The sequence below is a fragment of the Ochlerotatus camptorhynchus genome, unplaced genomic scaffold (genome assembly GCF_037179485.1).
Source record: "Ochlerotatus camptorhynchus isolate MF236.1 unplaced genomic scaffold, CSIRO-AGI_Acam_v1.1 ptg000329l, whole genome shotgun sequence".
Lineage (NCBI taxonomy): Eukaryota > Metazoa > Arthropoda > Insecta > Diptera > Culicidae > Ochlerotatus > Ochlerotatus camptorhynchus.
In genome coordinates, this window is record NW_027040817.1 from 407237 (window position 1) to 427883 (window position 20647).

At 41.7% G+C, this 20647-nt stretch overlaps 1 protein-coding gene across 1 annotated transcript; it reads left to right on the forward strand.

Moving 5' to 3' along the window:
- The first annotated feature begins 1253 nt into the window (after positions 1-1253).
- LOC135708276 (uncharacterized) lies at positions 1254-3239 on the forward strand. Its single transcript, XM_065230278.1, has one exon. The coding sequence runs from the start codon at positions 1254-1256 to the stop codon at positions 3237-3239; it is 1986 nt and encodes a 661-aa protein (XP_065086350.1).
- The last annotated feature ends 17408 nt before the right edge of the window (positions 3240-20647 follow it).

The following is a 20647-nucleotide window of genomic DNA, read 5'->3' on the forward strand; positions in this document are numbered from 1 at the left end:
TGTACACACAATACGAGTAGTAGCAAATAGATACCCCAAGCGTGCGCAACCACATCTATTGTCGGTGTTCTTTTAAATTCTATTCCTCGATCGTCAACCATCCGTCGGTTGCAATAAATTAAAGGAAAGTGAAGTGGAAATCGAAATTTTGCTTGTGATCCGAAATCGATGTTATCGCGTCAGTGTGATCAGGTTTTGATCAATCGTGTGTCCGTGCGTAATTAACGTGAAAATCGCGGACTCCAACGTTAGTGGAAAGTGACTGACTGGCTAACTCACATCTTCTACTGGGAAGGTGGAGTAGCAGCAGTACTTTTCGGGTGCTAAAGTGCTCCTCTGGTTTCTGTGCGCCGTTCGCGGTACGAACGGGAAGAAAAACCTCCGAATCCCGGCAAATACAGAGCCCACGGCTAGAACATTGGTCCTTCGAGCCGGATCGGAGGACATACCCAAGCCAGGAATCAGCGTCGTAGGCAAGTTAGCGCCATCGCGGTAAGTGGTCAAAAGGCATTGATCACACAAAGGTAGGCCATTCATTCTACTATTGGTGTTTTGTGCAGAAATTTTGGGCCTTTTCTCGCACGGCCAACGCCAATATTTCGCGCCGATATAAGGAGGCAAGGAATGACGGCATAATCGAATATTGCATGACAACATCGCATTACCGATCCGATTGATCGAAGCGCATAAGGCGAGCATAATTAGTACGGTGGAATTGCTAGGCAGAGGCGGCATAATTAACGTTTTTTTGCAAATTGATTATCATTGGTGGCTGATTGGCAAATTGATTGCCAGTTTTATCAATTGCACTTGCGCATACAGTGGCGCGCATTGGAATTAGTACACCGTACTGGGTGGTGGACATCAACAACAGAAAACGGTGAATGATCAATTCGTCCAAGGCACATTTTGCGATATTTGTGGCGTTTTAGCGGACACGCGTACCGTAAAAAGGGCACGTCGTGACGGGAAGGATTGATCGTATCGATTTCACGTGTCCTTTTCGGTCGTTCGCGTTCGTGTAGAAGTATCACGACGCGACGGGAAGGATTATATCGATCGAATTTCGTGGTACTTCCGTCGTATTGATCGCGTTTGAACAGTACATCGCGCCGGGAAGGATAAATTCGTTCGATTCTGTGCTGTTTTCATTTCGGTTCGTGTAGAAACGGCACGTCGCGTCGGGAAGGAGCAATCGTTACGAGATAAAAGGGTCGTTTCCGTTCTCGCGCGTGATTCGAGTGGTGAGTAAGATGGCAAACAAGGCGGAAAAGAAGCTGGAAGGAAACATCCTGATCCTTAAGCGGGTGTTGGCGATACGAGATGTGGTGGAAAAGTTCGTGGCGGAGTACGACCATGAGCGGGACGCCAACCAAGTATCAGTTCGGTTGGAAACCTTGGACAAGGTCAACAAGGAATTTCAACAGGTCCAAGGGGAGATAGAGAAATTAGACGTCGATCAGTTCGAGGATCACATCGAGGTACGCACCGGATTCGAAAATCGGTACTGCGTGTTGAAGGGATTTCTACTCTCCAAGATGGACAACGGCCAGCCTCCATTAAATTCGACGATGATCAACACCTTCGCTCACCACACATCATCGAGTTTTCACCATCGGCTGCCGAAGATCGATCTGCCGAAGTTCAGCGGGGATGAATCAAGGTGGATATCGTTCCGGGACAACTTTCTGTCGATGATCCACAGCAACAAGGACATTCCGACCGTCAACAAACTCCAATATCTGCTGCAATCGTTGGAGGGAGAAGCAAAGAAGCCGTTTGAAAGCGTTGACATTCAGGCGGACAATTATGCGTCTACGTGGGACGCATTGATGAAGCGCTACGACAACAAGCGGTTCCTGAGAAAGGAGTTATTTCGAGGACTGTTCGAACTACTACCAATCAAGCGTGAATCAGCACAGGAGCTAAACACATTGGTCGACGAATTCCAGCGGCACGTGAAAGCGTTAGGAAAGCTCGGTGAACCAGTTAAGCACTGGAACACTCCTCTCACCTTCATCCTCTGCAATAAGCTCGACGCATCTACGTTACGTTCTTGGGAACAGGAAACGCGTCAGAAGGACGACGTAAGCTACGATGAGTTGATTGAATTCCTTATCCAGCAAGTTCGAATGCTGAAGTCCGTATCAAGCGATCTACAACATCGCTCTCAAGGGACTAGCATCAAGGTGGCCGGTCCAAACCCGAAGAAATTGTCCACATTCAAGTCCGTTGTCAATGCTGCTACAAGTGAAGTCAAGTCGAACACTCTTCATTGCCCTGCATGTTCCGAGAAGCATCTGCTACACCAGTGTTCAACATTCAACAAGCTGTCCGTATCCCAACGACGAGAGTTGGTAACCCAGCGAAGCTTGTGTTGGAACTGCTTTCGTTCTGGTCATCAAGCGCGGACCTGCAAATCCAAATTTAGTTGCAGAACCTGCCAAGCCAGACATCACACCTCGCTGCACGACGCAGCTCCGAAGAAGACAACTCCTGCCGTACCTTCGAATCCTCCTATGCAACAACCAGCTCCATCCACGTCAGCGCACGTGGGGACCTCTGGATCAGCGCATCCACCAGAAGTTAGCATGGCTATCCAATCGAACCACAGCACGGTCCTACTGGAAACGGTTGTTCTAATCGTCGTCGATCAACACGGCAAGGAATTCACCGTACGAGCGCTCCTAGATTCTGCATCGATGTTCAATTTCATCACCAAGCAGCTGGCAAACGCTCTTGTCACGCAGCGTACTGCAGTAGACGTCGCTGTATCAGGACTAGGTGAATCCGTCAAGCAGATCAAACGTCAAATCACGGCTACGATCAAATCGAAAACGAACACCTTTTCCTCCACACTCGAATTTCTCGTAATGAAGAAACCATCTGCCAATCTTCCGACTATCGCCATCAACACAGCTGCGTGGAACTTACCAAGCGTTCCACTGGCCGATCCGCACTTCAATATTCCGGGCATGATCGATATCATCATCGGTGGGGAATGCTACCACGAAATCCACACCGGTAACCGCATAGCACTCGGGAACGGTCTACCATTGCTGGTCGAAACACACTTCGGGTGGGCAGTTTCTGGAAAAACGTCCACCAATTCCGCTGTTGCACCACCAGCATGCTACATATCAACCACCAACCGATCCCTCGAATCAGCGCTTCAACGTTTCTGGGAGCTTGAAGCCGTCGATAATGGCCCGACACATTCCTCAGAAGCAGTGCTGTAAATTTTCATATCATTCGATTGAAGATGAACCACTACAACCATTCAATCAATTCTGTGAAAACGAATTCTCACATGGCCATAATTTGAAGAGCCCCTTTCTCATTCGAAGCTCACTGTCACTGTCAATTGAGTCACTCAGTATCATTTGATATACGACAGTGGAGTATGGAAGAAATCCAGGAAAATGATCCCGAACAGACAAGTCGACCCGATGTCGGATCAACGTAAGGCTAATTTAAGGTCGATGTCGACCCAATGTCGTGTTAATGTCGGGTCAATTTTGGGTTTATGTCGGGTCAATGTCGGGTCAACATCGGATTGGGTTTTGATAGAAGTCAGGTTGGTGTCGGGTTGGCTTAGCTTTTTCGCCAGAATGTCGACCAGAGCTCCGTTTGTGTGTAGGTTACACTCAATCGAATGATATATAGCGTTTCTCAAATGAGAATGATCCATGCCTTCGTCAAATGACTAAGCAACTGATATCACCCATTCGGAGGAGGTCCCCTTTGATAGCGAATAGCTACTTTTCTCATTTTCATCAAAAATGTTCAAATGATTTTGAGAATTTACAGCACTGCTCAGAAGAGAAACTGTGCGAAGAGATCTATGCCACTACTACCACTCGAACTCACGATGGAAGGTACGTTGTACGCCTTCCTCGGTCCGAAGATCCGCAAATCACACTCGGAGAGTCCCGAGAAATTGCCACACGCCGCTTCTACAGCCTTGAGCGCCGCCTTGAACGAGATCCTGCCTTGAAGAAAGCCTACCACGATTTTGTGGAAGAATACCTCCGCCTCGATCATATGCGCAAACTCGATTCTGTTGACGACGAAGTTCCGCATTGTTATCTGCCGCATCACCCGGTATTCAAGGAGAGCAGCACCACCACAAAGGTACGCGTGGTGTTCGACGCTTCCTGTAAGACCTCGTCCGGAATGTCACTCAACGATATACTCCTCGTCGGCCCAGTTGTGCAGCAGAATCTCGACACCATCATCATCCGCTTCCGTTTTCACGTTATTGTCATTGTGGCTGACGTAGAGAAAATGTACCGTCAGATTTTCCACTTTCCTGCTGGTCAACATTTCCTACGCATTCTATTTCGTCGAAGGCCATCAGATCCAATCGACACATACGAGCTCCTCACGGTTACGTATGGAACATCCTCCGCCCCGTTCTTGGCAACACGTACACTGCAGCAGCTAGCGAAAGACGAAGGAGACATTTACCCGGAAGCAGTAGAAGCTGTCGTCGAAGATTTTTACGTCGATGATCTCCTTACTGGCGCAGACAACTTGGAGTCTGCCATAGAAAAACGTCGTCAAATATCTGCCATGCTCGCATCGGCTGGTCTACCGCTGAAGAAGTGGGCTTCCAACGTTCCTGAAGCTTTGGCTGACATCCCGCCTGAAGATCTGGCGATCAAACCTTTCCATGATCTGCAAGATGACCAGTCAGTATCCACGCTTGGCCTTGTATGGGATACGAAGACGGATATGCTCCGTTTCAACGTCGATCTTCCGCTACCAGCACCGATTCTTACGAAAAGAAAGGTAATCTCCCCAAGCGGCACACTTCGATCGAAATAAGTTGCTGATACTTGATTGTGACCGGAATCAGTTGTACACAAGTGTCCACAATTGTTCAGTGACAAGTGTGCTGCTAGGGTCGTACATTGCCAAGATTTTCGATCCGTTAGGCCTCGTTGGACCCACTATAGCCACTGCCAAATTGTTCATGCAGCGACTTTGGAAACTAAAGAACGAAGATAACGCACCCTACGAATGGGACCGCCCGCTCCCGCAGAAGCTACAGGATGAGTGGAAGCAATTCCATGCTACGCTTCCCATCCTGGCTGACATCAGAATTCCACGCTTCGTATCTTTGGCCGCCGTTTCCAAGGTTGAGTTGCACTTCTTTTGCGATGCATCTGACGCTGCCTACGGAGCATGCTGCTTCATCCGCTCGTTGAACAACGACCAAATAAAGGTTCAATTGCTGACATCGAAGTCAAAGGTGGCACCCCTTGCCACGAAACACATTATCGCAAGACTTGAGTTGTGTGCAGCCGTTCTTTCCACGAAGCTGTATCAGAAGGTTGAACACGCAATCAAGTTATCTACCGATGTCTACTTCTGGACAGACTCAACCACAGTCATTCAATGGTTGCAGTCACCGCCGAATCGTTGGAAAACATTCGTTGCGAATCGTGTTTCCACCATCCAATCCAACACTGAAATTGCCGCTTGGAGACATGTCCCAGGAGTAGAAAACCCAGCCGACGAACTATCTCGAGGATTGCAGCCCGCAGACTTAGTCAATCAGTCCAGATGGTGGAACGGACCGAAGTGGTTGTTGCCATTAGCCTTGGAATAAAATCCAAGAAATTTCAATAAAATAATGGCTAAATTAGATATCCGAAATGATTTCCAGTGTGCATTGGTATGAATTTATTTTTTGAGATCTATTTTCTGTAAAATTAAGATGATTCCATCAAATTCATTTGATTTCTGAAACAATCTTTTTTGATAACTTGAGGCGCATTTATTTAACGCTCATATTATCCCAATATACACGATAAAATTTCAAGCGCATATGTTTTGGAACTTCTAAAAAGTCACATATTTTCTTTAAGATTTTCACTAATGTCGCCATAAAACAAAATTGATTACATGGTGATCTTGACACCAACACTCAAACCTATTTTTACCGCTAAAGATTTCCATATGGAAAAAAAAGTTTCAGCAGAACAGAACAACAACAAGCTAATTTATGGCGGTTGCTTTGAAGCCAATACAAATTAAATTGGCTTTATAACTGATTTTCACCAAAGCGTAATAAAACTGCTTGGATACAATATTACTCTTATAGAGGCTATGAGAACCTTTTGTAGAGTATGAGGCTTTCTGACAAAAGGTTTTAAGACAACCTTACTGTGATTCTCAAACATGCTTTATAAACCTTATCAAGAGTGGTCCACTAAGCTGTATGACGATCTTATAGCGGTAATCAAAAGGTTGTGCTGGAGCTATTAATTTTATTGGCGGTTTATAAAATTGATCTCAAAAACCACTAATAGAGTGCAATAAAACAAGAAATGCTACTTGGGAGTCGTATGTCTCCAGATAGTAACACATATGCATTCTCTATGATCTGGGAAAATGAAAGCTACACTGCCGCTCTAAAATGTTTCACCAATCGAAATCTAATTGTTTGTTCCTTTTTTATTTATCCAAATGGTAAAATATTTAATTAATGGTGATGCAATTGTGAATGCTGAGCCATAAGGACAAACTATTAGTAACGAGTTTTTTTATAATCCCAAGTAATGTTTCATATCATGAAACTTTTTGTTAGAAGTGTAACTTTCAAACTGAGAGAAAACTGAAGATTATTTCTTCGAATCATTTTTGATCAAAAATATGGTAATAAGTCAATTGAAATATGAGATGGCGCATTTATTTTTTCAATTCAAAACTCCCAACTTCACCGTAAATATGAAACTGCATATTTTTATCACTGGTATGTGTATTCGTTGCAAATATCTCTAATGATTATTATAATTTTATCAACGCCTCCAAATGATTATGCCATAAAGGTACTCTGTAAAACAATATTCATCGTCGAAATTAAACTAAAGTTAATCAGCGTTACAAGTTAACTTATTTGTATGTTATCCAATATTGTTATTTCGTTACTACTGTGTAACTAGTTTTGTAACATTGAATTGGTTACATATCAACTCACATCTTGTGCTTTTTTGGTTGCACTGCTGTTGCCTTCATGGTTACTGTAATGATTTTACGACACATAATTGGGTCACAAAATAGTGGCAGCAACTTTTATGTGACAACATGTGCTACTTGGGTTCCTTCAGCTTCAGGGTAAATGCAGAAAGTTTTAAAAATTTCTATGAACTTTTTGAATATCCACATGGCTCCACTCACTCCCTTTTTTTAATTTTAGTCACTTTAACGCTCTTGGGTCATTCGTTACTTTTCCGGGGGTGAGATTAGAACTCGTGACTTTGGCGTGAGAGGTATGGATGCTAACCACTACGCCGGGGTCGCCCCCCACTCGCTCCCTATAACATTTTTATTTTCAGAATTATTAAATTATTCGATGTTATAATGAAATTTTCTACTTGTGAGCTACAAGAAGAGCTTGTATGGTATTTGTATAAAACATAAAACCTCTCAATTTCACTTTCAGAAAGTCACTATCACTGATTTTAGGATTTGTGAGTGCTCAATCTGAAGGGCCATCTACATTAGATCCGTTTGAGTTATACAATAGATTTAGCTGTCAATTTGCCACAACACGTCAGATCCGGATCTAATGTGGGTGGCCCTTGAGTGAATGTTCACTTAAAATCAGTGATTGCGACTTTCTGAAAGCAACATTGACGGGTTTTATGTGTCAAACACATACCTCACAAGCTCTTCTTGTAGCTTACAAATACAAAGCACAATTATAATATGTGATGGTTTCACAGCAAAAAAATAAATTTTAATAAAGGATTCAATACAATCATGTTGAAAATCTCATGTAATTTGTATGGCCACAAAAATAAACAAATGCAGTAAAAGCAGCGTAATATCAGTTCATGCAGTGTATTAATGATCATTTTGTCCTTTTTGGCACGTAATATGACACCATATTTTTGACACGATTCCTGTGCATCCACTCTGCTCAAGTAACATAGTAAGTTTTTAAAGTATGCTACAAGTCTAAATCATGGTCTACAGAACCCTCATAAAATTGTTACTTGGGTGATGTGATATCAAAATTAATATTTTGCTGTGTTCATAATTCCGAAAAAAACATTTTTTATAGGGAAGTGAGCGGAAGATATCCCAGGAGTTTTTTGAACTTCTTAATAGTTTATGTAGTTACCCTGAAGCCTGGAACCACCTGGAAGTTCTCCCTTAAGTGCCCGAAATGCCCAGAACTTCTCTTATTATCCCGCAGTCTGTTAATGACACTTCTCCGAAGTCCTCGGAACAGCTACCTGCATTTTTATGGACCCTAATTAATTCCTGAAGTTCTTTAAACTTTCCTGAAATTTCCATTACTCTTCTGCTGATGTTTCTGTCTGTACCATAGGGTCAATTTGACTCCAAATTAAACTTGACATAGCTCAGCGAAGATTCAACGGATTTTTTTAAATTTTAAATGTTATGTAAGTTTAACGTAGTGTAATTTCAGTTAAATTTCAGTCTTATTTTGGAGGGGTGGATCTCTTCGTGGGAGGGTCATTGTTGAAATATACCTATGAAGTGGCATATTTTGGTGTTAGACATGTTTATATCATGAGATCCCAACCATATAGAATGTTGCTTCCTTCTGCACAGGAATACAAGGTTTTTAAAACTATGGATAGTTTATAACAAAATATACTCACTGGATGGCGTAATAACGAAAATGATCAATATACACCTTCTTAAATACACATAATAGAAGAAATGGATGTAATGTTGGCCTAAATGCCCTTAATTTGGGGCCAAACATAAATTCAGTAATCGACTAAATTTTCAATAACTTCCAAAAATATCCATAAGTACCGTCCCAATGACGCGTGCATCTAGATAAAATTGATAAATAGCAGATGGGAACGAATATTAGATCCATAGGCCAAGATTATAGCCATTTCCCATATAACGTTATCTACAGATCCTGCTCATATGGATGGTACCCGTCTTGAGGAAAGTTGTTAAAATGAACAGGACCTATCCTAAGGTAAAGAGTTTAGTTCAAAATTCGCACATTAGGCGGTGCTAGTGTGACATTATTTTTATTTTTTTTTTTTCCATTGATTTGTTTCCCGTCGATCTTGTTCCCGTACTGAGTACCAATTCTACCCACGCCAGGAAGGCAGCTCCCACACCTGAACCCTACCTATCGAGCCATCAACTCATGGACCGGGGACCAACGGCTTTACTTCCCTTCCGAAGGAAGGCGTGATCAGAGATTTTATGCCTCAGAAAATCCCGGCGGCGCCGACTAAGGCTAAACCCAAGCCTTTGTGGTGAGGGGCAATCACACATACCTCTACACCACCGGCACCACTATATTTTGTATTTGGAGAATGAATTCTAAGCTAAATTTTTACCTTCGGATAGGTTTTGTACATCTGAACAATTTTGCCGAAGATGGAACCCAACAAAACAATTTGAGTTGATCAACAGCTGAATAATCCATGTTTTAGCTGAAGAAGCTTATTTTTGCCTGAAGAAGGTCTTATTCAACATTCAATGTATGTTGGGAAACCTTCTATCTACACACTTAGAAATTATCACCGACTTCGGTAATTTTTACCGAAATCTGAACAGCTGAACTGTTCGATAAAATTTATGCAATTCAATTGCCTCTCAGCTACTTTGAAACTAAATCTCCACTATAATGACAAGATTTGATCATTTAAACAAGATTGAACATGTTTTGAAATTATTTTCAAATTCAATAGCCTTTAAAATGAAGGTCAAAGTTTTACCGAACACGAAAAGAAAATCTTAGTGTGTAGTCTTTATTTTAGATTAGGACAAACAATGAAAAATGAATGTCACACAAGCGCCACCTGATGTGTGAATTCTGAACTAATCTCGTTACCCTAGGATAGGTCTTGTCCGTCAGAACTTGGATGCTTTAAAACATCTAGATGCATCCAAAGGCTCTGGACGTGATGGAGTTCCTCCTTTGTTTATGAAAACTTTAGCAACTCAGTTTACCACGCCATTATTTTGACTTTTTAATATGTCACTGGAATCCTGAAAGTTTCAAAAAATATGGAATTGCTCATTTCTAGTGCCTATTTTAAAATTTGGTCGTACGTACTTATCGTGGTATAGTTGTTATCTCTTGCATCCTGAAATTTTACACCAATCTATAAAAGTCGACTTTAAATATAGCGTGCGTTTTCGATGTGAAAAATCGAATATTTAACACATATCATCAACACAGGTGTATTTGAGAAATGCAGAGATATAATATACTGATACTTCCATTCCAAGTAAATAAAACCACAATGCCAAAACCAATAAATTTTACCATCGACCGTCTAGGTCAGAAACTTTCTTCCTTCACAGAATAAAAAGAGAAACGGATGCTGACCAAGAGCAAATATTGATCCGGAACCCACAGGTGCCATTACATGCTGTTAATAATAAATCTCGCTTCATTTCGCTTGTTCCAGGGCCATTCTCGCCCATAGTCCCCAACCACAGAAGAAAAGGAAATCGACAACATCACACGTCCACAGTACGTGCCAGCTGGGGTCAAACGCCTATCGAAAAGTCGTTACAAACAATGTTAGTCATTTCCCATCCCACGCACCCACACACATATCAACATCACGCATCGCTAGATCGGTCGAGCCTCCCAACTGTTCACCTCATTTCACTTATCCACTTACTCCGAACGCCAACCATATAGTGGTCCCCGCATTTTCACCGCTCAAACAGTCGGAAAAAGCGATATGTTTTATGCTTCCTTTCCATTTGGCATCTTCTTTCCTGCCCATGTAGGACTTTATTGATTTCTTCGGTGTGATAAAGCAAAAGATGCCAAAGACTTTGGACTTCTCACCCGAGAAGAATGGTCGAAGGATTTATTGAACCGAAATCACATAATCAACGTTAATGGTCCGGCTTTCCCTTGGCCGCTGAGCTTCTGCGCTAGATTTACGCTAATTCCGGGACTTACCACAGCTGCCACTAGTACACAGGAGTCGTAAATAAATGCCACACGTTGGAACTTTTCATGGACGACTTGGTAGCCGGCCAGAACCCGACACGATTGTTGATTGCTGATAAGTAAGACGGTGGGACTGCAAAAAGCCACATTCCAACCAACCGAGAATGGTCATTTTGTGCCTGTTTGCGATTGATTGCGAATATTCACTCGATTAGACACACAAGCATGTGCCAAATTAATAAATTGTATTGGCGATTGAAATCATTAGTTCACCGGAAAAAGTTAAGAATTTCTCGTAAAGGTAACGTATTATTTCAAGTTAATTCCGAATGTGTCAGCAATTCTGAGTCCGTTATACCGACTGTTGAAAAAGATATGAAGCTGTGTTCGGAGAATGATTTGGATCCATACAGTCAAAGGTCAGTAACTTTAATTTCAAGAGTACTCAAAAGTCATGAACAGGAATGTTCACCGTTGGAAATGGAAGCTATGTACTATACTGTTCAAAGATTGAGTAGTTACTTGTTAGAAAGATCTTCTATAATTTAATAAACCACTGATATCGCTTTGCGGACGAAAGTATATTTCAGATATGGTATTTGGCAAACTACAGCGATGGGTCGCTTTCTTAGTCAATTACAACTACGAGATCAAGTACATCAAGGAAGTCACCAACAAGATAGCAGATTTCCTGTCGCGATCACCTGTGTCGTGCTGCGAAAGCGATGATAACAACGAAGAAAAAGTCGTGTTCCTGCAGTTTATAGAATTTGAGGCGAGCAATTGATAGTTGAAACTCGTCGTGATCCTGTTGTAATACAAGTGAGAAATTACGTCAAGACTAGATGGCCTACCAATGTGCAAGGTCCTGAGCTGAAAAAGTTCTTTGTTTGCACAACAGAGCTTTTTGTGGAAGAAGATGTGCTGATGTGGGACTATCGTATTGTGGCGTGTATTGTCGCGTGTTTCGCAGTGTTGCTAATGTGGTTATTCTGTATTTTATTATTTGATTAGTCCGATAAATAACACTTCCCTTATGCATCTCGGTACACAGCATTTAAATAGCAGAAACACAGATTGATATTTCTGCGCCCAGCTTGTATTGATTGAGAAAAAATGGGTTTTGAAACTGGTTACTCATAGAGTAACCATGAGTAGGCACCATGTCAGGCCTGAATTATACAATCATACAATATTTTCTCCCATCGATCGTTTAATTCATTTATACCTCCTGTCCAATTTAACACCATCTTTCAACACCCTGTCTAGAATCGGTTGCTAAACTCAAATCACGCTACGGCACACTTCAAACACTCCATCATATGCTAAACTATGCTCGTATCTCCCCCTACTCCTAGCTTCCATCAGACAACGAGCATTCACATCTATCGCAGCCATATCCCGTCGCCTGTCGCAAGGCTGGAAAACGCTCGTGAAATATGTCGATAGTGAAATTTATGCCTCTCACGATTTATTGTAGTACAATCCGCTTTCCGTAAGCTTCGTCACATCCCACCCCAGTCACGCGAAATTCACCCACTCCAGTACCATCACTTTCAACTCTTCACGCTCTCCCTCTCTCCACCAAAAATCCCCACACTGCCACCGACTGAGTGTCTAATCAAACATCAAAAAGCCAAAAAATATGTAGCACCAGCCGCATTGCGTCCGGCCCGTCGTCATCATCGGCCTGCCTGCATTCAATTCCAAGCCTTTGCCATGCCATTCCACAACTCCTGCCAAAAGGACCATGCCCAACACTATCGATAGTCTGATTTTCGCACGCCATGAAAGCAATCAACAATAAACATTTTTCATTATTATTCGGTCACTAGCAATTAATATCAAAAACAAACCTGCGGAGACCTGAAAAACAAGCAGTTTTCAGCAACAATCGGCAGTAAGAGGAGCTCTAACACACCAACAAAACAAAAAAACGTCGGCGTGAACAAAAACAAAAATTATAATGCAGCACACCCAACTTTTGACACGACACCCACCATTGGAGCTCTTTAGCCTTTCTCGTTCGCCTGCCCACGATGACGGTAATGTGGTTACACATCGTCGGTTAAAATAGTCTGAACTACTTAGAAAATTATGCTACGCATGACAACACACTAAAATAGAAAACAAATTCAAAGCGATCCAACGAATTTCTAACATACTTCCCATTTCCCAATAACAGTGGCCGGCACAGTTGCCCGTCCAAAATGATTCCAACATTTTGTGGCGTGGTCGTGCCTGTTAGGGTTGCACATATAGTTCACTTTTCGGTTATGTTTGCTGCGCGAAATAGTTTGCATTACGACACGCGCGGTCGTCGGTCGGTCGTTCGTTGTTTTTCCCATTTGCTCGGAAAACTATTCCGAAAGATCAAAACAGAACAGTTTCCACTTTCCATTCTAGCAGAACTTTTCAACCTGGGAGTCCTGGCCACCGAGTAGAAATAAAACTATAAATAGTCACTGACAGACCCTAAATACTACTAGTGGTGAATTTTTAGTTCACGAGGCTAAGTAAAGTGTGAACCTCTGAACGGCTGATGTGAAATTGTTGGTGTGGAGGATTGGTTCTCTGGAATGTTTTTTTTTTTTGCGGCGATAGAGTAGTGTTATTTTTCGAAACTATTCTCTAGCCATTGAGCTTTCAAATCCACTTTGCTGAATTCATCAAAAAAAACTGTTCATTTTGAATCCGGATTTATCGTTTGATGTGATTCAGTTTCTGTTGATTCAATGGATTTTAGCATTGCAATTTTGTTTATTGCAAAGGTCGATTTTTGTCAATGAACTACGGAAAAAGAGCACGTCATTCAAACGATCCTGCTTGCGAACTGGTTCCGATCTAGTACCATATAGATGAGTATATTTAACCTTCTATAGAATAACTTGTTGATTTCCTAAGAACGGTTTCAAAGGTAAAATGATCAGAACGGCGATGATGATGATGATTTACGAGATGTTCAAGGTTCTCCAAATCATATTTTCCTAATCTTGTCTCATATTTCTAATCTAAACTATTGTAGCCGCACGGTATTAAGTTTGAAGAAGTACCGTTGCGGTTCAACAGGAAACCTCAATAAGCCCCTAAAATACAAAGGAGGGGTGAGCTTGATCGTTCACTGCTAGTGAGTAGCTTAAGCGCCTTTCCCAGCGTCCAAATTACAAGATGCCCGAATCAGTAGGCAGACACTTTTCACTTTACCGTAACTCTTCGCAAAACGGGAAGCTTTAACAAGTTAGTTTTCTCCACAATCCTGGAGATGGTGAAACCGTCACAGCAAGGGTGAAAAATGAATGAAAGACTAATTCTAAACACCAGCACAAGAAAAATCCCTCAAGTGAACTTCAATCTCTAGAACGTCATGTAGGTAAGTTTTCGAGCAAATTTACAAGGAGATGACTTTCTAATTCATAACGTACATTTATTACTGTTTTCTCCCCACACGAAATTTCACTATGCCTAGTTTAATCCTCCTACCTATAGTGTGCGTTTTCTCTAAAGGGTGTCCCACATCAAACTGCATCACGGAAAAACGCTATAGAAAATTACCTAGTTGACCGATCCTTTTCAAACTGTCAGACAATAAAATATAACCCTTAAGTAAGGTTTTGGCATATTTATTTCATTCAATTTCAATAACATAACCGTACGCTCGCACCTTACGCTTAACTCCACTCATTAGGTTCTGTACAACATCTGGGTGCAGCTACTTCTGTACGGAAACTCATTTTTTCTTCAAGTCTTCCTCCGATTTGAACTCCTTGGGATGCTTCCGTAGTGCCGCTTCATAACAGCCCAGTCCTTGGGAATGAAAGTGACTGCGTTGGTTTCGTACCAGTCCAGGACAACATTTGAACAGTGGCACGAAGCTAGATCCGGCCAGAAGATCGTAGGGCCCTCTTGTTGCTTCAACAGAAGAAGCAGACGCTCTGAAGACACTCCTTGAGGTAGATCTCTCCGTTTACAGTCCCGGTAGTCACGAACGGCGCACTCCGTTTGCCACATAGTTCAAGCAGCAGATCACTTGCCAAATCATGTATTTCTTGGCAAACTTTGAAAGTTTCTACTTCCTTGCTTCCTCCGGAACATCAAACTTGTGCTAGGCGGTGAAGGACAGTAGCCCCGGAAGCTGCCGGAAGTCCGCCTTCACGTAAGTCTCGTCATCCATGATGAGACAATGAGGCTTCGTCAGCATCTGGGTGTTCAGTTTCCAGGCCCGTGACTTTCCCACCGTATTTTGCCCTTCGTCACGATTTGGAACCTACTGCACTTTGTACGTATGCAGTCCCTCCCGGTCCTTGACTCTCTGAACGAAAGACTTGGACAGATTCAACTTTTTGGCCACATCCCTGCCCAAAGAGTTGGGATTCCGCCTAAACGCTTTCACGACACGCTCGTGATCCTTGTCACTAATAGAACATCCATTCCGCCCGCATTTCTCCTTCCGTTCAATGCTCAGAGTTTCGTAGTAACGTTTAATCACACGACTCACGATTGCGAGTTGTTTTCCGATGTCCCGATGAGAGAGTTGATAATTTTCCAGGTGCTTGCGCAAAATCAATTCGCAACATTGCTTTTCGAGTGAAGTAATTTTTTACAACTTTCGAAAAACTAACTAAATCCCTCGGAACGGGCGTGATCATCTATTGTTAGACGAGGCTCTTTGATCGTCGGTGGTTTGGTTTAGCGGACTGTAGCGATGCGTCCTTGTGCTCGGCTGGGCAATGAATCCACCCATAGGTTGACGGTCGAACGGTAATGGTTCCGGTCTCGTGGTCGAACGATGGAAGCTTCGCCAACGGGTAGTTTCCTTTGGATAGGGCGCGATGTTGACGACGTGCCCCCCTTTGTCCACAAGAAGGCAAAACCAGCAACCTATGCCTGGAATCCGGAAGCAGTGACCGGCTCACACGTGGATTTCCAAAACCTGATAAATAAAGCCATCGCATGGCTGTACAAAGAAATGGGTTGGAGAGCCGCAACCTTCTCACGCACGACTTGCATACCTTTCTTGATTGGGATTTTGCTGCACTAATTGTAGAAAAACAAAAAAACACTGTCTAAGGCTGCAACAAATCAAGAGGTTAAAGGCACTGAGGAACCTGAAGAAATTTCTTACAATCACTGTAGATTATCTGCGACCAATATCACAATCCTTCTACAACGTTTCACAACTCCAGGCAAACTGGGCGAGAAACTTTTTAGTCCTCAGATAAAAACAAGTAAAAACTCACCGCAAGAATTCGGGTCAGGTTTTCATGGCATCTTTCTGACTGCGGCCTCTCACTCCCACCAATACTCGTCAAGGCTTTTGTTCGTAATAACGAAAATTGATAAACGTGCGCCATCTGGTTGTGAATCGTCATCGTAGCAAATCAACGACATTCCTCATCCGTCAGAGAAAAAGATAATCAGTATTGCCCAAGTAACCAACAAGCCCGTTAATCGCCCTTTTTGGTATATAAGACAGCTATACGACTGATATAAAGTTCGGAAACCCTATAAAAGGGCAATTATCAAAAAGGGCGATTATCGAGTAGTTAGCGGGCTTGGTGGTTACTTGGGTGATGCCACAAGCGCCGACCAGCCCGGCCATGCAATGATGGAATGGAGATTCGTTCTCCACGCGTGAAGTGTGCACCAGCACTGGGACGAACTGTCATCGAAGATAGAACGTAAATAGAGTGGAATATTACTATATGTGGATATCGAAACTATTGAAACACTTACTGTGTGATGAAGTGTTTATCATACAAAGTTTTGATTGCAGAGACCTAAACTGACGGATCAATTTTTTAAATAATTTCCCGGAGTTATACGCCAAATACATAGGTAAATTTATTACTAGACTATAGAACTATGTTAAAGTATTCATGACTATACATACGCTATGTTTAGATATCGCTAGGAAAGTTGGATACGGTGAGCAGAGGAATCGATACTTATGTAATTGGGCCAACTGAATTGTGAGTTGAGGTTAAGGTAGGGCCTAAACAATTGACTAATTGTTTGTACATCTTCTAGTTTGAAGCATCTCGAATAAAGCTGCCAAAGTCAGTAACGGTTCTTAAGGAATCCCTGTTCTCTCTTGCAACAGTGTAGTTAGATCATTTCCGATGCCTTGGATACAAATACCAAAGTGAAAGGAGGAAAAGAGCTTTTTCAATCTTCCAACGAGGCATTCAACTAGCCAGCGCCAGTGGTGTGGTGGTAAGCGTGACTGCTTTCTAACACCCCGATGAGTCTAGGTTCAATCCCAGCCGAGGTCGGTGGGATTTTTCTTAGGCATAAAAATCTCTGGTCACGTCTTCCTTCGGAAGGGAAGTAAAGCCGTTGGTCCCGGCCCATGTGTGTTGAATGGGTGCGATATCCTACGCAGGTGTGGAAGCTGCCTTCCTTGCATATTCGATTGCCGTCAATGGATGGTCATCGATGTTCGTCGGTGATTGGCACTAGATTGCGGAACAGAGACCGACGTTAAATAAAGGAAAAAAGAAAAGAGGCATTCAACTGTGCCCGACGACAACTTGTAAGCAATCTCACAGTGAAGTTTTTTTTAGAGTTTTGTAGAAAAGTAAATTGTACAGGAGGAATCAAAACTAATGTAATTTTAATTGAATAAATCAAGTGTAATTAAGTGAAATAAGTTAAAACCTGAAATTAAACAAAGATTTGAAGTATAATATCAATATGAAAAGGAAGAAAAGGTCTGAGAATTGTTGCTAAACGTGAAACCTGAAAGAGAAAGTGCTGCCGACTAGAATCTCGCTGCTTCCCATCATTATCATCAATGACCTTCACATTCTCCGTTCTTTTTCTCAAGGCCGTCCTACGAACTTGACCTTCGGCTTTAATACCAACCACGGGTAAAACGGGAGAGTACTTTAACGAGCGCACTTCTACTCCCCTACAGCGGAACAGGTGTTTGAAATGCTCATGTTGTGAATTTGCCTCAGCGTTGGCGCAGTTGTATGGCATCCCAACAAACAATTCAGAGACACATATTGAATAAATGCTGTATTACAGTGTACCATGCTGAATAGAAACGAGTTGTAGAATTATGTGCTGAAAAAAGCTCACTGAGATCGATAGATGCACATTTATTCCGCTGTTTGCTCTAATCGGAGTAATTTACTCATTAAAAGCTATATAAACGTTGACTGTCTTCCCAATAAACGCCAGCAGTTTGATTTAATAACAAACTGAATAAGTGTAATTTACACATACATTGACGTTTTAATTCGACTGTTTTCATTTGATTTAATAACATGCTTCATTAGACGTCTAATAAATGTTCTTTTGCTCCATTATTAGATTGTATTGCATTGCTTTACAATATTGCTGAACAAAGGTGAATACAGTCAGCATAATAGCTCTTATATCACTATGCGTCCAATCGTAAATGCTTTATAAACGACGTATTAGATTCATTATTGCACAACACTGGTTCAGTCTAACAACAAGACGAAATCAGTAGAGTAGTGGTTACCGTTTTCACTTTCCAAGTAGAAGGTCGTGAGTTCGATGCCAAGCTCAACCCTTTTTTATTTATTAATTTAAATAGTAATCATCGATCACATGACTCCTGACAATGAATGCAATGATCTAGTTTCAAAAATAACCGAATATCCTTTCCCTGGAATTGGAAAGCTGAAGAGGTAACATTGGTCTCATGTAAAACAACGATGGATGAACTAATCATTCCCACAGGGCTTTGAAGCAGCTAGAGTTGCGATCGGGAGTGCTGATCGGTATTCACGTTCAAGCAAGCTTTTATTGATTATTGAGCTGCCCATATGATGAATTCCAGGATAGCTCAGATGACAAGGCAACCGGCTGGTGATCGGAAGATACATGGTTCGAATTCCAATGTAATAAATTTTCTAATATATCTGTGTGTGGTGCGCAAATGCACTCAATGATTTACTGAACATTTCAGCTGATTTCATGGTACTTATTAACCTTTCTACAGCAGCTTTTCCGATGATATATGGTACAATTACACTTCAAAATGGTGCAAAGCGGTGCATACTAAGGAGCATTTTCAAATGCTATTAATGTACAGTTTTCTCTATTTTAGGGAGCGTACTTTAAATATTTACTGAGCATTTTAAGATTTTTAACATATTTTGATCAATCATTTAAGGAGCAACCCGATCTATTTTAAGGAGATTTTTTTTTACTTATTAAAGAACATCGCCATTGTTTAATGATTCATTTACCTTTTTACCAATAATGAATCACTATAGATTAAACGTCCTTCCCTTCCCCTGTTCCCGTTCCTCTTATTTTTGGGTTAATTTTCCCACAGTTGAATAATCGTTAGATAAATGTATAATTAAACGTTATTTTACATGATAATCAAGCGAACAGAGCATCATTGTTTTATGGAAACAGTGATGTCTAATATATGCCGAATAATCAAAAATGTTATCGAATAAGCTCTGTTACAACTCATAATAACTCGAATAAAAGCTTCTCGACATACATTATACAACACCAAGTAGTTCAATGTTGTGGTTGAATAAATTCTCCAGATTTGTGTGAACAAAGCCTGAAAAGAAGCTATTATTAAAAATAATACAAGTATTATAAAGCATGCAAATGAATAAAATCGTCAAGAAGTCGTTTCTTCAAAAGACGATTGTTTGTTGGGAAGACGCGTGTGCAACGCGGCGTTCTAAAATGTTCAATTTAAAGAGAGTATGTTGATGGCACAGGTGAAATTTAATGTGGCATTTTATAATAATTGATTAGCCTAACGTTTTTTGGAGGCGAACCAGCCCAAGGCTGAAAGCCTCCTTAATAAAGCTAAATAATAATAATAATAGCCTAACGTTTATATTGCACATCCTGAAGCTACAACGGGTTCAATACCGTTGCCTCCGAATCGCGCTTGGCTGTATGCACTCGACGCATACGATGAGCCTCGAAGTACTCGCGGGTGTTCTCCCACTGACAGATCGTTTCGCGGAACTGTCCTTCCGGTTTCTTATCCGTTGTGAAGTAATGAACCCATTGGTAATAGAAAATTTGGAGAAGCTACTCGACAGAAATCCTCAAACAAGATTCATGAGTTTGTACTATGAGTACATGACGCTGGAGGTTGGTCCTTCTTCATTAATCTCCAATCGTGATTGCTTTCAAGCCTTCTATAGTTCCTCTGTAAATTTTGATCTTACCATGATGCAAGAAATCCATGGAATACCAGATCACCATCGGTCGATGGTTGTTCCCTCAATTTTTGCAATCAAGTACCACCATGTAAGTAACGATAAAAGATTTTTCACAGATGGGTCAACCATAAATGCTTCCACTGGATTTGGTGTATTTAATCAATTTCATAGCGCTTCTTATAAACTGCAGAAACCATGCTCAGTATACGTTGCGGAACTCGCAGCTATATTTTACGCAGTAGAGCGAATTGCCTCACTACCGTCTGACCATTATTTTATTTTTACGGATAGTCTTAGCTCATTGGAGGCTATTCGTTCAATGAGGCCGATGAAGCACTCCTCGTATTTTCTGCCTGAAATACGATCTAAACTGAGTGCTTTATCTAACTGCTCTTATACTATCACCTTAGCTTGGGTCCCATCTCATTGCTCAATTCCGGTAATGAGAAAGCGGACTCATTGGCTAAGGTGGGCGCTATGGAAGGCGATATTTTTGAGCGACAAATCGCCTTCAACGAATTTTTCTCCATTGCTC